Source organism: Typopeltis vanoorti, chromosome 23, assembly GCF_054136105.1.
Source record: "Typopeltis vanoorti isolate ZY-2024b chromosome 23, IOZ_Tvanoo_1.0, whole genome shotgun sequence".
NCBI classification, from domain to species: domain Eukaryota; kingdom Metazoa; phylum Arthropoda; class Arachnida; order Uropygi; family Thelyphonidae; genus Typopeltis; species Typopeltis vanoorti.
The window spans coordinates 44,093,892-44,109,635 of record NC_143571.1 but is presented as its reverse complement, the minus strand read 5'-3'; the positions used below and the strand labels follow the sequence as shown (position 1 = coordinate 44,109,635).

General features: G+C 34.8%; 1 protein-coding gene across 1 annotated transcript in view; it reads left to right on the top strand.

Annotated features, from left to right (window-relative positions):
* The window catches only part of LOC150093808 (protogenin-like), a 497,946-nt gene that overhangs the window by 221,836 nt on the left and 260,366 nt on the right, over positions 1-15,744 (top strand). The window contains exon 11 of the mRNA XM_090412521.1: positions 5,731-5,922. Within this exon, the coding sequence (XP_090268647.1) occupies positions 5,731-5,922 (192 nt within the window). The remainder of the gene's footprint in view (positions 1-5,730; positions 5,923-15,744) is intronic.

Genomic DNA, 15,744 nt, shown 5'->3' with positions numbered 1-15,744 from the left:
TTTTTCCTCCACTCTCTTGAAATTTTATATATATATATATATATATATGCACATTGAAGATTATTGGTGATAATCCACTTCCTTGAATGAGACCTCTATTGGTTTTAATTTTTTCGGCTATTTCATTATTAATTTTAATTTTGATATAGCTTTCTTCCTTTATATTTTCTATAGCTTAAGGTGGAGCTTTCAATTCACACAGTATATTAATTAATTTTGATCTGTTAATTTGATTGTATGCTTTCTCATAATCCAGGAAGGCCATATATGTTGGAATGTTAAATTCTATTCTTTTTTCTATAATTTGTTTGAGTAGAAATGTGGGATCGGTGCAGGATCTTCCTTTCCTAAAGCCGCAATTTTCTTCTCCAATAATTTCCCTGGCCCATAGTGTTAATTTACTTGTAATTATATCTAGGTATATTTTATAGCACATATTTAATAGGGATATTCCTCTGTAGTTTCCACAATCCTTTCTTTCCTTTTGTGAATATGTTTATGACTATAGCTGTCTTCCATTCTTGAGGGATGTTTCCTTCTTCCCATATTCTATTTAGGAATTTAATTAATCAATTTTTATATACTCTGGAAATCCTTCTCTAGAAGCCAAACACGGAACATTTTCAAGTCACTTCAGACTTCCGGTAAGTGGAGTAGTGGTGGTCTCACACAAGGCAATGAAATTCATCTCTTACTTAAAAAATATAAAATGTCTTTGGAAATCTCATCACACCAAGTGCATAACTTTACCCTTCATTGCATTGAATAGACATCCATTGTCATTTGCTCACTGTTCCAGCTTGTTCATTCTGTAACCGCTGGATATTAATTGCTTTCCCAGATTTCCCTGCCTATCTTTGCATCATTGGCAAACAATTAAAATCTCCTGCCAGATCCTTCTCAATATACATTAATGATATTAGCTGAACAATCCTTTATCACATGCTAACACATCTCTTTTTTTCATCTAGTATAGTGATAGCAATATGCACCATCTGCATTCATTCATTTCACATTCATTTCTTCTTTTATGTACATTATAGTGATATAAAATTCTTTTGGGTTGCATTTATCCTGCACAGCTTTTTTTTTTTTTTTTTCATAATCTGATTTAGCTTCCTAACTTTTCTCTTACCTACACTTTAAATATTTCATAAATCCTCTCACTCTTATTTGCATGATATTTCTTCCACATCTTTGACTTATGGATCCCTTGCTTAATAAAATTGCACATTCATTTCACACCCACCCTAGTTTTTCTTCATATTGTCTCATTTAAGCACCTTTCCCATCCCATTCAATAACTGATATCGTGGGACTAAAGATGGCAATCTCTTGAGTTTGTTATAATTTCCAGCTTTGTAGCTCAGCATGTGACCTGTCCTATGCTAACTAACATCCGTATAGTTAGCTACTTCCCAGAACAGTATGACATGATTACTGTCACCAACTGGTGCAAAACAGCCAGATTCTTAACTAAGAAGACCCATTCTGATGCTATGATCAAATCTAATATTCTTTGATGTAGAGGACCTTCTTTCACATGTTGCTTCAGTAAGTTGTTTTCCAGCAGCTCAATTCTCATCCATTCTTATCATGAAATTTCTTTTCTACATAATAAGTATTTGTATAATTTAAGTCACCCATGATAACATCCCACCGTATATTTCATCCCGTTAGCTTTAACTTTACACCATATAGTCTCAAACTCACCGCTACATGAATATTGCCATTATTGCTTTCATGAGTTTTCTTCCTTACTGGATATAAATAATCTGATATCATCGGTTGACCCTCCCCCATCATTTCTGTCCTTCCTAAAAATGCTGTACCCTTTACACTAAATTCCAGTTACTAAATCCAACTTTGCTAGCCATATACATTATCATTTTTTATCTCTGTTTTGGTTCTTCCTTTTCTGTTGGAATTATTTACTCCTCTTTCCACTCTCCCTCCCCTTTTTTTGAGACTACCAGAACTGAGACATAAGTTGAGAACTGTTAGAAGCAGCACCATTTCTCTTGCACCTTCTTGTGACACATAGGCCACTATCCCATTCAGTCATGTCAGTATCTACATTGAGATTTTGTAACATCCAAAGCATATATATACAGGAATACCTCGATTATCGCGATTCTCAATTTATTGGTTTGTAATTTGATACCAAAATTCCAATTATTGCGCTCCAAATTCGAATTATCGCATGTCAGTATCTACATTGAGATTTTGTAACATCCAAAGCATATATATATACAGGAATACCTCGATTATCGCGATTCTCAATTTATTGGTTTGTAATTTGATACCAAAATTCCAATTATTGCGCTCCAAATTCGAATTATCGCGGCCGCGAGATGTAACCCACTACATATGCAACCAGTTCGAGTCGCCACTCTCCAGGTATCACTCTCTTGTAGCGCTTCATTTTTATCCGATGGTGCCTGCTCACTAGTAACTGTCCGCCTTTGCCTGAAGTACATGTGGATATTTATTTCTCTTCTTATTTACCCCTACAATGAATGCTTAAAAAAACAAGGATGATATCAAGTCTACAGCTATCAAGAAGAAACGTAGAGTGATCATCTTAGAAGATAATTTGCATATGATAAATAAGTATGAAGTAGGCATAACTAAAGCCAAAATTGCAAGAGAGTACAGTCTAAATGAATCAACTGTTCGCCATATTTTAGACCACGCTGCAAACTATAAGCAACTAGGACAAAGTGCATCGACCTCATCTGGGTCCCAAACTACAAGAAACAGAAGCCATCTTATGATTGAAATGGAAACACTATTGTCAGTGTGGATAGAAGATTGTAACCAAAAGAGAATTCCTCTTAGTCAAATGACTATAAAATCAAAAGCATTGAATTTGTTTGAAACTTTAAAAATAAAACAATTAGAAAGCAAAAATGATTCGGCATCAGTAGTGGAAGAAACTTTCTCTGCAAGTTCAGGGTGGTTTGATCGGTTCAAAAAGCGATAGAGCATTCATAGTGTTGGTGTACAAGGTGAAATTGCAAGTGCCGATGAAAAAGCAGCAGCAGCTAGTTTTCCTGGTGAATTGCAACAGATCATTGAAGAAGGAAATTATACCAATGATCAGATATTTAATGCTGATGAAACAGGCTTATTATGGAAAATAATGCACACTAAAACATTTTTAGCAAAAAATTAAAAATCACAGCCTGTCTACAAGGTTTTGAAAGAACGTGTAACACTTTTACTATGTGGCAATGCTTCTGGAGATTACAAGATGAAGCCTCTCTTTATTCATCGTTCACAAAATCCTCGCCCTCTTAGAAGTTTAGATAAAAATTTTCTCCCTGTTCATTGGGGATTCAACGGAAAAGCTTGGATGACAAAAACTATTTTTGAGGATTGGTTTAAAAACTGTTTTTGTCCTGAAGCTGAAGGGTACTGCAAGTCATTAAATCTTGATTTTAAAATCTTGTTGATATTAGATAATGCACCTAGTCATCCAACACACTGAATGATTTGTGCGAAAATGTAAAAGTTATTTATTTACCACCTAATACCACTTCCTTTATCCAGCCAATGGATCAAGGTGTAATCGCATCCTTTAAGGCATATTACCTATGAAGAACTTTTTCACAAGCAATAGAAAAGACTACAGGAGATGAAGCCATGACTTTGGCAGAATTCTGGAAGGCATTCAATATCAAAAATTGCATTGAGAATGTCAAGGAAGCATGGAGTGAAGTAACGTCTAGCAACCTGAGAGCGGCATAGCAAAAGATTATTCCTCATTGTGCAAATGATTTTAAAGGATTTGAAAATGAAGTAACCCGTGTTATCAATGACATAACTAAGCTTGGTTTCGATTTAGGACTAAAAGAAATTGAAAAAAGGTGATGTTCAGGACCTGCTTCAGTAACATGATAAGGAGCTGGATGATGAAGACCTAATTAACCTCGAGAGAGAGAATGTGCTTATGATGCTCAAATCGATGATAATGACGAACAAATTGATGTGGCACCGAAGGAATTTACCCTCAAAGAAATGGACGAAATGTTTAGAATTGCTGAAAATTTTAAAGAAAAAATCTTGAACGGCGATCCTACTCTTGTGCGATCAATGAAAGTTTGTCAGGAAATTGAAAATTTCATCCGTTGCTACCGAGTTTTATACGAAGAAAAAAGAAAGAAAAAATTCCACCAGACAACTCTACACCAATTTTTATCCAAGAAAGAATAATTGTATGTACTGTATGTACTCCTTATATATAAATAAAGATTAAAGAATAATCTTGTTTTTCTTAATGAACCTTCATTTTTTACTTAACACGTTTAACACATTTGTTTTTTACTTCATATATAAAATTGAATTAATAGATTTGAAAAATCCTTGGCAATGATCACCCATTTTACACCCATTATTTATCCCGATTATCGAAGATTCAATTATTGTGGTATTTTTCATGGCAACAACAACTGCAATAATCAAGGTATTCCTGTATATATCTTATATCAGTCTTGGTCACATCTATCAGTGTAATATCTCCACAGAAATTTGCATTAGATATGGAAGCATTCATTTCTCTTTACTTAGATTCCTCTTCCCTTATCTAATTCTTCAGTTTTTCTGATGTGTGCAATGGCTGTACAATAGAATTAAGTTTCACACTACTGGCTTTCAATGAAATCTCATCTTACTTTTTCTGTTTGCAGAGCTTAAAATATTACAAGCAGATTTATCAAGATCATCAGCACATTCAAAACTGATTTTAGGAGCCAAAAAAAATAGGAAACTTCATTATGTCCAAATGGAAATCATGCTTTCTGCTTTCACAAGGTATTGGTCATAACTTTTGTGTAACGGCTTCAACTGCTGCAGCAGATGTAATCACCTACATCACTCATCAGTGGCCATGTCATACCATGGAAACATTTAGAGGAATCTTCACTGTTTTAATTGACATTTCGAAGTCATTTGGTATGGTAAAGCTAGGGGACTACTCAAAAAATTGCTATCTTATCCTCTCTCCATTTCTCTACCAGTGCAGGTGTTCCTCAGGGTTATATCACACATCCTCTTCTCATATATGTGAATGACCAACTGTCTTTCACTGACCTCAAATGCTACTATCCATAGTTCTGATGCACAATAGAATAAGCTCTGACAGGAATAGATATGCAAATCTAATAATAGGTAACCTAGTCATAAATGTCATTTAATTCCGTGGCTTGTGGAAGTAGTTGTTCAAATGTAGTATTATACCTAACATTCAAACATGGATGCAAAAAATGAGAAAACTTGATGATTATCACATCTCTTCAGGTCAGGTTTATTTGGAAGAGTTTTGTAGATCTCTTTTTAACACATTTCATATAGAAACTGACTTTTGAAAATGACTTTAATAGTATTTCTTCAGAGAACCCTGTGATGGCAGGTCTAGTTATCTACAAAACCATTTGCACTGTTTAATTAAAATGATTGCTGTTCATATGAATTGGTTTTTATGATAGTAAATTATTAATGGAGGTGCAGCACACTTTCTTGGATTTCTTACTTCAAGTTTAAATTAAATTGTATTACCTCCTGTAGAGGAGGTAATTAGAAAATGAGACTTAAGTCATTTAGTCATTTTGTTGTTTTCAAACAGAAATTATTATAAATATTTATACCTTTCTTTTTCAAGATACAAGGCATTATTTTTATTTTAAAAATTGTCATTAATCTGAAGAATATTTTCAATGATTCTTTTAGTACCCCTGGAAGCACCATCTGTTACATTATCCAGTCTTAGTCCTACAACATTACATGTGTATTGGGAAGAGTTATCAAGTGATAAAGCAAGAGGAGTGATTATTGGCTATCGCATTCACTATAGGAAACATAGTCAAGCTTCTTATAGTGTTATAGATGTGGCTGGTACCGTGTATGAATACACGATAACAGGTAATACTTTTTAAGAGTTACAATATTATTGCAAAGAAGAAACATTAAAGACCTTGGTTGTGAAAGAAGTTGTTTATCTAATAATTCCATTTCCCTATGAAAATATTTGTATTCTGAGCATTCATGATTATAGTTGCACTGTGGTTTGGCTAGAAATGTGAGTGATGTTTCTCTTATCACACCATATCCTTTATTTAAGAAATCACCAAAAAGCATAAAAATAAATAAACTCTAATCATGGATATATAAAATATATATATATATATATATATATATATATATATACAGGTAACCCTCATATAATGCGGTACTTATACAATGCGGTTTCAATATAACACGGTCTACAAATTGTAGTATCCCTTGTTCAATGTGGTTTCAATATAACGCGGTCTTCAATTTCTAGTAACCCTTTTATTTATTTTTTTTTTTTTCATATTTTTCACCATGGGACTTAAAAATCAAATTTTATCTTCATTAAATTTGTGTCTTCCCATATCGCTCAAGTAGTTATAAGTATTGAATTTGGTTTTATTGTATCACTGAATAAGGTACTGTACTGAGGCTTTTGCAGTCTGTGTCATTCTCAACAAATAGTGCAATTAGAGACAGATGGAATAAAAACGGCGCTAACTAATAAATCACATGTCCCCTCTCACATAAACTATGCTGTATAGACTTAAGCAAAACCATATGTTGCACCGAAACACTGTATCTAACTAAAAACTATTGTCCAATTTTTCAATTATGAAATAAGTGTTTGTTTTATTGCATTTGAAATTCTTGATGTCATTATGACAGATCACAAAGGCTAACTTAAAATAAAAGACTACCAAGAAGTGAAACATAGCATATAATGAATGTGTAAGTTCGCCTACCAAGAAGCCATAAAATTCAACCAAGGGTTGAAACGTTTGTGTAAGTTGAGCCAATCTGTATAATGAGAAGTTCCATCAGAACGATAAATGACACCCTGTTGTGAATGCGTTAAAACTAATAGTGAATGTTGTTATGACAGTTTCAGAAATATGGAAATCCATTGAAGAGAATTAGCATTTCAGCTCAAGACTTGTCGGTTGCTTTTGTCTTTGGGTCGCGTGATCTTCTGTTAATACTGCACCAATCATATGCATGTCTTTATAGCTGCTGTCTTTTGTAAAACAAAATTCAGCTTGTGCATATTGTAACAATTAAAAAAATAAAACTTGAATGATTTATAAGCATATAAAAGAATATCACCTGTAAATCGTTGAACATGCCAGCAAAATTCTCAGACATGCCACCTCTCACACGAGTGCCACAGGTTTGCCATCTAGGGTTTACTGTATAAAGTGTTTATTGTTGAAAATTGTCTTCGTTTTCTGCCAGGAAAGTGCATTTAAAATCACAGGTGTGTTATTCTCAAGCTGAGCGGTTTATTTTCTGGTGAGTTACATACATATGTAATGCTTTTTTTATGTAAAAGTTTATTTTTCTTGTAATGGCCACTAAAATTGCAATGAAAGGGGAAAAAACCAACATTGAAGAGGAAATTCATTTCTCTCGAAGAAAAAATTTAAATCTTGGATTGGCTGAAAATTGGAGAAAAACCAGGAGTTGTTGCAAGGATGCTGAATTTAAATGAATCAATAATTCGAACAATCAAACAAAATGAACATAAAATCCAAGAAAGTGTTATTGCTGGGTCAACGGTAAGTGCAAAGTGCGTTGCTCTTGTTCATGATATTCTAATAGAAAAAATTGAGAAATCTCTAATGATTTGGACAGAAGATTGCACTCAAAAGAAAATTCCTTTGGATGGACACCTTATAAGCAAAAAGCTCTCAAAGTTTATAAACATTTAAAAGAACTCGATCAAGATTCTTCAGAAGAAATTTCTCAGCATGGATTTTGTGCCAGTAAGGGTAGGTTTGAAAACTTTAAAAAGCGGTTTTCTTTGTATAATCTTAAAATCCAGGGAGAATCAACATCAGCAGACATTGAAGCTGCCTGGAAATACCCAGCAGAACTTTTAAAAATCATTAAAGAAGGTGGTTACAGTGCAGACCAGGTGTTCAATGCGGATGAATCTGGGTTATATTGGAAAAAAATGCCAAAATGAAAGATCAGCTCCTGGATTCAAAGTTTCCAAAGATAGAATTACTCTACTGTTTTGTAGTAATGCATCAGGTGATTACATGACAGAACCAATGTTTATTAACCGATCCGCAAATCCTTGTGCGATGAAACGGCTCGACAAGTCCACCCTACCTGTTTATTTGCCGGCCAACAAAAAGGTATGGGTTACAGCTAGCATGTTTGAAAATTGGTTTTTCAATTGTTTTGTACCCGATGTAGAAAGTTACACCAAGAAAAAGAATATGGACTTTGAAATTCTACTAATTTTAGATAATGCACCAGGCCACCCAACAAATTTAAGCCATCCGAATATTAAAATAACTTTTTTGCCACCTAATACTACTTCACTTATTCAACCAAGGAATAATATCAACATTTAAGTCATATTATATTCGACGAACATTTCAATTAATTTTGTAAAAAATGGAATCTAATCTAAACATGACACTGCCTCAAGCATGGAAAGAGTTTTCAACATTGAATTGTGTAAAAATTATTTCTCTGTCCATTAAGGAATTACAACCCTCTACGCCGAATGCTTGCTGGAAAAAAAATATGGTCTGAAGCCATTCTGGAACAAAATTTCGTACCTCCAGTGGATGTCGAGCTACGTCGTATAATAAACGTTGCACACATTTTTGGTGGAGAGGGCTTTTGCAATATGGTTGAAAATGAAATTTGTGAATTAATTGATGGAGAAACAGATTTAAATGAGGAGGAACTGTACAATTAATAGATGGCGTTGAACCAAATGGCAGGGAAAGTTCTGCCGAAGATTCTGATTGTGATGAATCCATTAAAGAATTCAGTTTAAAGAAATTAGCAGAAGGATTGGACTTGTCAAGAAAGTTAGGAAGTTATTTTACGGATAATGATCCCTCCATGGAGCGCTCGGGAAAATTCAAGAGACAATTGGATATTTGTTTAGTTCCATATTATGAACTTAATAAAAAATTGCAGCATAGTGGAAAGCAAAGTCTTATTACTGACTTCTTGATGACTGAACCAGCCGAAGTATGCAATGAGAATTATGCAAATGATGTCCAAGAGATTTCAAGTGGTGATGACCTCTGGCCACTTAAAGAACATTATGAAATGCTGTTTCTGAAGACAGTGATGACACTTAAAATATGCACTTTATTTTATTTTGTCTAAAACATTTATGCATTATGTGCAATGAAATGTATGTACAATATGTAAGTTTTATAATTTTATACTACGTATTTGTCTCATAGTTTAGGTTTTCTTAACTTACATGAATTACCTGAATTAAAGAAAAATATTGTTTTTGTTGGATATGTCATTGTTGTTGAAAAACGATTTCGGAACCCAGCTCTACTTTTTCTATGTGATCTAAGTGTCGTATAACGCGATTTATAGAATGCGGCGTTTCTATGAACCTAACATCCGCGTTATATGAGGGTTACCTGTATATATATAATTAACCTCTAACATTTCTATCCTTGTGTGTGTCCTCTGTAAGCAGTGATTGAGTGTTACTCCCCCACTCCCCCATGTAAATCCTAATCACAACAAGTAGTAAACTTAACATACATTATTTCTGTCTGTAGGCTAAATATTTAGTAAACTGGAAACTGCTTGGGAACAGTCACATAACTTTTTCAAGACACTCCAGGCTTCCAGTGCATACAGGCAGTAATTTCACACTGGAATCCTCAGCCCTTTGGCTGGTTTATCTAATCTCCAACCAATGTTAAAAAAAACTCATATTAAAAAAAGAATAACAATATAGAACATTACAATTTTTAATAGAAGGCTGTATTAAAGATTGTCATGTTCTATTTTGTTAATCATTAATACAGTCTTCTGTTAAAGATCGTAATGTTCTATATTGTTATTCTTTATGGATATCATTTGCTTGTTGGATATACTTTTTTTTTTTAAATGAACAAAACTGTTTACTTCTAATGGTGTAAGGCAGTGTTTTCCAAAGTGTTGTATATGTACCTCTGGAGGTATGTGAAAGGTCTTTAGGGGCTACGAGCACTTTATTTAATTTTGATTACCCCCTCCCCCCATAAAATTTTTCGCAGATAAATATGGTACTAATTTTCTATAGGTTGATCAATCAACCTCTCATGTATGAGCTCACAAAAATAAATAAATAATAATAAAAAAATAATAACAAGCTGGCCTGGTTGGCTGAGCGGTTAGCATATCTGCTCTCCAACCAAAAGGTTGCGGGTTCGAATCCCACCGTGGGCATGGATGTTTGCGATTGTCTGTGAAAATACTAGTGGTGGTAGATGGCGTTGGGTGCAGATGATGATGGTAGTTGCGATTCATTGTGTTGTTTGTCCACGTGGTTAGCCTAGTGGCTTTGCGCTTCGCAACCATATGCCCGGGGAAGGAGTGTCGTAGGTTCGATTCCCGTCGCCAACATGAGGAGCTTAAGGATCTTCCTCAGCCATAGCCAAGTTAGCCGGTCTTGGGCGTGGACAGCAGGGTTGTTTTTTCCCCCAGTTTACCTGTGGTTTTTCATTCTGCAAGCAGGCAAACCGGCCCCGTGAACACACACACGGATCTACAGCCATAAATACTTAACCCCCCCATATGGGGGCTCAACTCGTCCCAATAGGGACAGGGGAGAAAACGGAAGGAACTCCATATGAATAAATAAATAAATAAATAAATTGTGTTGTTGCTGGATTGAGTGGTGGAGACAGTTGTAGAGTAGGTACCCTCCCTCAATGAGTCTTTGGACTCCCTGGAGTTGTCATGTAATAATAATAATAATAAAATAAACATTAATATCTAAAAATTAAATTACAAAAAAATGGAAATGCATGGTGCAAACTGTGTGCATAAAAAATTTAAATTCATATAGGTTGAATCAGATGGCTGGAATTACTAAATTTTGGAAACATTCATATCTTAAACTGTAATGGTGTTCAGTAATTCTCTCTCTCTCTCTCTCTCTCTCTCTCTCTCTCTCTCTCTCTCTCTCTCACACACACACACACACACAGTCTTCATAGAGCCCATTATGAGTAAAAATAACAAATATAGAACCAGATTTCACCAAACTAATCTCTTCCCACTTCCCAACCGGAATAGTTTCATTCAGTCATTAAACTTTTTTTTTGTTATCAAAAGTTTAAATTTTATAATTTATGTTAATGATATATATGTATATTGGATTTGTATAACTTGAAATATATTTAATAATTTTAAAAAATTCACATCTTTGTTGTTTATTATAATACAAATGTTAAAAAAATAAATACTTTTATATAATTATTTGTGTTTGAATGAAATATGAAATATAACTTTCCCTGCATCTCATTTACTGGAGAGGGGTATGTTAGCATTACTAAAAATTTTCAAGGGGGCTACTCAAGTGCTGAAAATCTGGAAAACACTGGTGTAAGGTATAGCTATACTTGAAACTTTCCTTGCTATAGATTTTAGATGGATATTTCTCTCTGGATTGATGGCATAATTTTTTTAAAAAAAGTGTCTCGAGTTAGTTTTGTTTCTTTTTTTCAGGAAGGCCTTTATGTCCTCTTTCTGAATTGCACCAGAGTCTTCTGTAATTCAAATCAAGAATTCACAGGAGTTTCACCTTAAACCAAGGAACTTAAATAATTGCAAAATATTATTATTAAGAGAGACCTCTAGGAAGTCAGGGACTGAACGAGGGAGGCCACATACTACACGCACCAGCTATCATACTTATTCTTGAATTCATTCACACTGCTTGCACTCACAACATCTAATGGCAATCCATTCCAATCATGCACTACCCTGTGAGAGAAAAATCTAGCCCTCATCCCCTTCTTAGCAGCATTCATTCTTAGCTTCCAAGGATGCCCTTTTGTCCTTTTCCCAACCTCCATAAATTGGAAAATTCCATCAATTGAAATCCTACATGACCCTTTCAGAAGTTTGAAAGTCTCAATCATATCACCCCTCTTTCTCCTGTTTGCTAGTGTCTGCAGTCTACAAATTATGAATCTGTCTTCATAATTAGTAGTCCATAATCCTGATATCATTTTTAACACTCTCCTTTGCACACTCTCTCTCTGTCTCTCTCCAGTATATCAGAATCACAATGGAAGCCAGGTGACCAGATCTGTGCACAATAGTCCAATTGAGGTCTTATCAAGGCCTTGTAAAGAGGCAAAATAACATCCTTATCTTTACATGTTAATGTTTGTTTCAGCATTGCAATTATCTTTTGAGTTGTATTTGCATCTTTGCTACCTGGGGGGGGGCTGAACTTCAACTTCCTATCTACTAACACTCCAAAATCCTAGCCCTCATCAGTTTCTTCTAGTATATTCCCATCAATATAATACAACATTGGATATCTAATCACGCTGAAGTGAATGACTTTACATTTGCTGACATTCAGCTGATATCCATTTTCCCGTGCCCACAGTTCCAGCCTACTCAAATCATTCTGCAAAAACTGTGTATCAGCAGCATTCCTAATTACCCTACCTATCTTTGCATCATCACAAATAGCTGTATGTTGCTTGTCAAATCCTTCCCAATATCATTAATGTATAACTTGAATAACAGTGGACCAAGCACTGATCCTTGTGGTACACCACTAATTATCTTACACTTTTTTGATATCTGTCAGTCAGCCATCCTTTTATCCATGCTAATATTCTATAACCCAAACCCATATTCTCCAATTATGCAACAGTCTACCATGCTGTATTCTGTCAAAAGTATCATAGTGTATCCATTCCCCTTGTCTAGTTCAATGGTAACATTGTTATACAATGTGAGCAAGTTGCTAAAACATGATCTTCCCTTAGTAAACCCATGTTGCACATTGCCAAGTAGAGATTCATTGTCAATTCATTTCTAAATGCGAGCCCTGACCAATTTTTCCAAAATCTTCACCACCACCACCCCTTAGATACTAATTTGTTGAGAGTTGGATACATCGGTCTTCGCACCACCCTTGTGCAATGGAATTATATTGCATTCTTTCCATTCCTGTGGAATCTTTCCTGTTCTGAGACTGATATTAAACAGCCTGGTCAAAGGAATGGCCAGTTCAGCTGAACACTCTTTTAACACACGTGCTGATAAACATGACATGCCATTCACAAACTCTTGCTGACCATCATAGAGAATCTCCATCAACCAGTCCTGTATTCTGTTTCTAACCAACACTTTCCAACACTTTGATCACAACTGCAGATATTCGGGCCGGTCTATAATTGGAACAGTCTATTTTCGAACAATGCTTGTGGAGAGGTATTATTTTGTCTTCTTTCCACTCCTTAGGAACATTCCCCACTGGAAGTCTTTCATTAAATAACCAGGATAAGGGTATGGCTAACTCTTTTGCACATTCTTTAAAAATATGTGGTGATATGTCGTCCATTCCTATAGCCTTATTAACATCTAACCCAAGGAACACTTGATACACCCGATTCTTTCACCTTTTAATTCTCTTAATTCTTGCCTCCTTTTTACATGTTGCATAGCATCATTGACACCACTATGATATACACTGAAGAAGTATTTGTTAAATAATTCCATTATATCATTTGCTATGATTACTCTGCTGCCATATTTATTCACCAGCATCAACCTGCCATAATTATTTTTCTTCTTGCTTGAAACATAGGAGAAAAGCTCCCTAAGAATTTATTGTTATGCTGCAAGCAAAAGAAAGAGTGAATGTGGAAGAATAACTTGACTGAATGCAGATGGTACTCTAGTGTCAGAAGCCAATGAGATTGTTCAGTTAATGAGTGCTCACTTTGCTAAGATATATCAACCAGATGTACGTAACATGGTGCACAATGCTGCTGCTACGTGGGATGAAGAATTAGAGGTGCATTAAAATGAGATTGAAGAGCTGTTGCTTTAACCTGGATAATAATTTGTCAATAGAGATAGGAATATCAGCATGTTTACTAAAGGAATATTCAACCAAATTGGCTAAGCCTTTCGCATGCATGCATAACTTGAGTCTCAGCTCAGGAATGATACCACAGGAATGGAAGGAATGTATAAAAATTCCATTGTACAGGAGTGATGCAAAAACCAATGTGTCTAACTACCTACCTAATAGTATCTCTGGTGTGGTGGTGAAGATTTTAGATAAGATGGTAAGAACTTGCATACAGAAATTAGTAGAGAAACAAGCTATACTTTGCAAGGAGCTGCATGAGTTCACTAAAGGAAGGTCATGTTTTAGCAATTTTCTCATATTTTATAAAATGCTATGGCTAAGTTTGATAAAGGGAATGGATAAATTATGGCAATGTTGGATTTTGCTAAGGCATTTGATAGGATACCACATGAAAGGCTGTTGTTGCATAAACTGAAGAATAGAGATTGGAATATAAATTCTTGACTTAGATCAGTAGATGGTTGACAAACATATCAAAAGTTGTGTATGATGCATATGAAATCTGCCAGATTTGAGGTGACCAGTGGTGTATTTCAGGGTTCAGTCCTTGGGCCATTATTGTTCAAGATACACATTAATGATTTTAGGAAAGGTCTAACGGGAGATGTGCAATTGTTTGTGTCAATGATGCGAAGAGAGGTAGGGCAATCAGGGATGCTACTGATATCCAGCACTTACAAAATGATATGAATAGGCTGGAAATTTGGGCAAAAGAAAATTGCTGTTTGTTTAATGTTAGTAATTGTAAAGTTATGCACTTTGGTGTGATGAGATTTCCAACGGTATATATTAGCAGGGTTATGATACAAGAAACTGATGAGGCTAGGGATCTTGGCATAATGGTGGATAGGAATTTGAAGTTCAAATGTCACAAAACAAAAGTTGTAAATGCAACTTAGGAATAATTGCAATGTTGAAGCGAACCTTGACATGTAAGGATAAACAAGTCATTTTGCTTCTTTCTAAGGCCACATTTGGACTATTGTGCACGGATTTGATTTCTCAGGTTCCAAGGATAAAGAAGCTGTAGAAAGGGTGTGAAGAAGAGTTACAAAGATTATATCTGGATTATGTGATTTAGATTATGAGCATGTGAATTACAGACTCTGGTTAACAAGAAAAAAAGGGGTGATATGATTTGGTTGGTGAATTATACAGGAAATAATAAGTAAATATGAAAAAAAAGGAGACTATCTGTAAACTTCTGAATGGATGTTACAGGATATCGTCTGATGAAATTTTTCATTATATGGAAGATGAGTAGAGAACATGGGGCATCCATGGAAGTTAAGCTTGTTTGCAGTAATGAAAGGGGTAAGAGCTAGATTTTTCCTCTCACAGAGCAGTGAGAGTGAATAGTTTGCATCTAGTGTGAATGAATTTAAGGGAAGGTATGACAGCTGGTTTGGGCAATTTATTGCTTCTCTCGATGAGTTCTTGCCTACTTGGAGGTCTCAGATGATGATAATTTTCCTGTTTCCCAGAGGAAAAATCCTGCCAACTCCATATTAGGCCTACTAACTCACCTTCGGTTGAAGAGCACTTATAAAAATTATTTATGTCATAGTTAGGATTTAAATCCAGGTCTTTCTAACCAGAATGCTTCATTTATACAGCCTGAACTAATGTGGCTCTATTATTATTACTAGTAGTATTATGTGATATCAGTATAGCAATTATTATGGGGATAAATATTACTCAGTTTGGTATTTGAAATTTTTTGAATTGTTCCAGTTTTCATTTCAACTATATTCTGGGTTACAGAAGAACAACCTGCTGAAATTATGTATTACAATAAG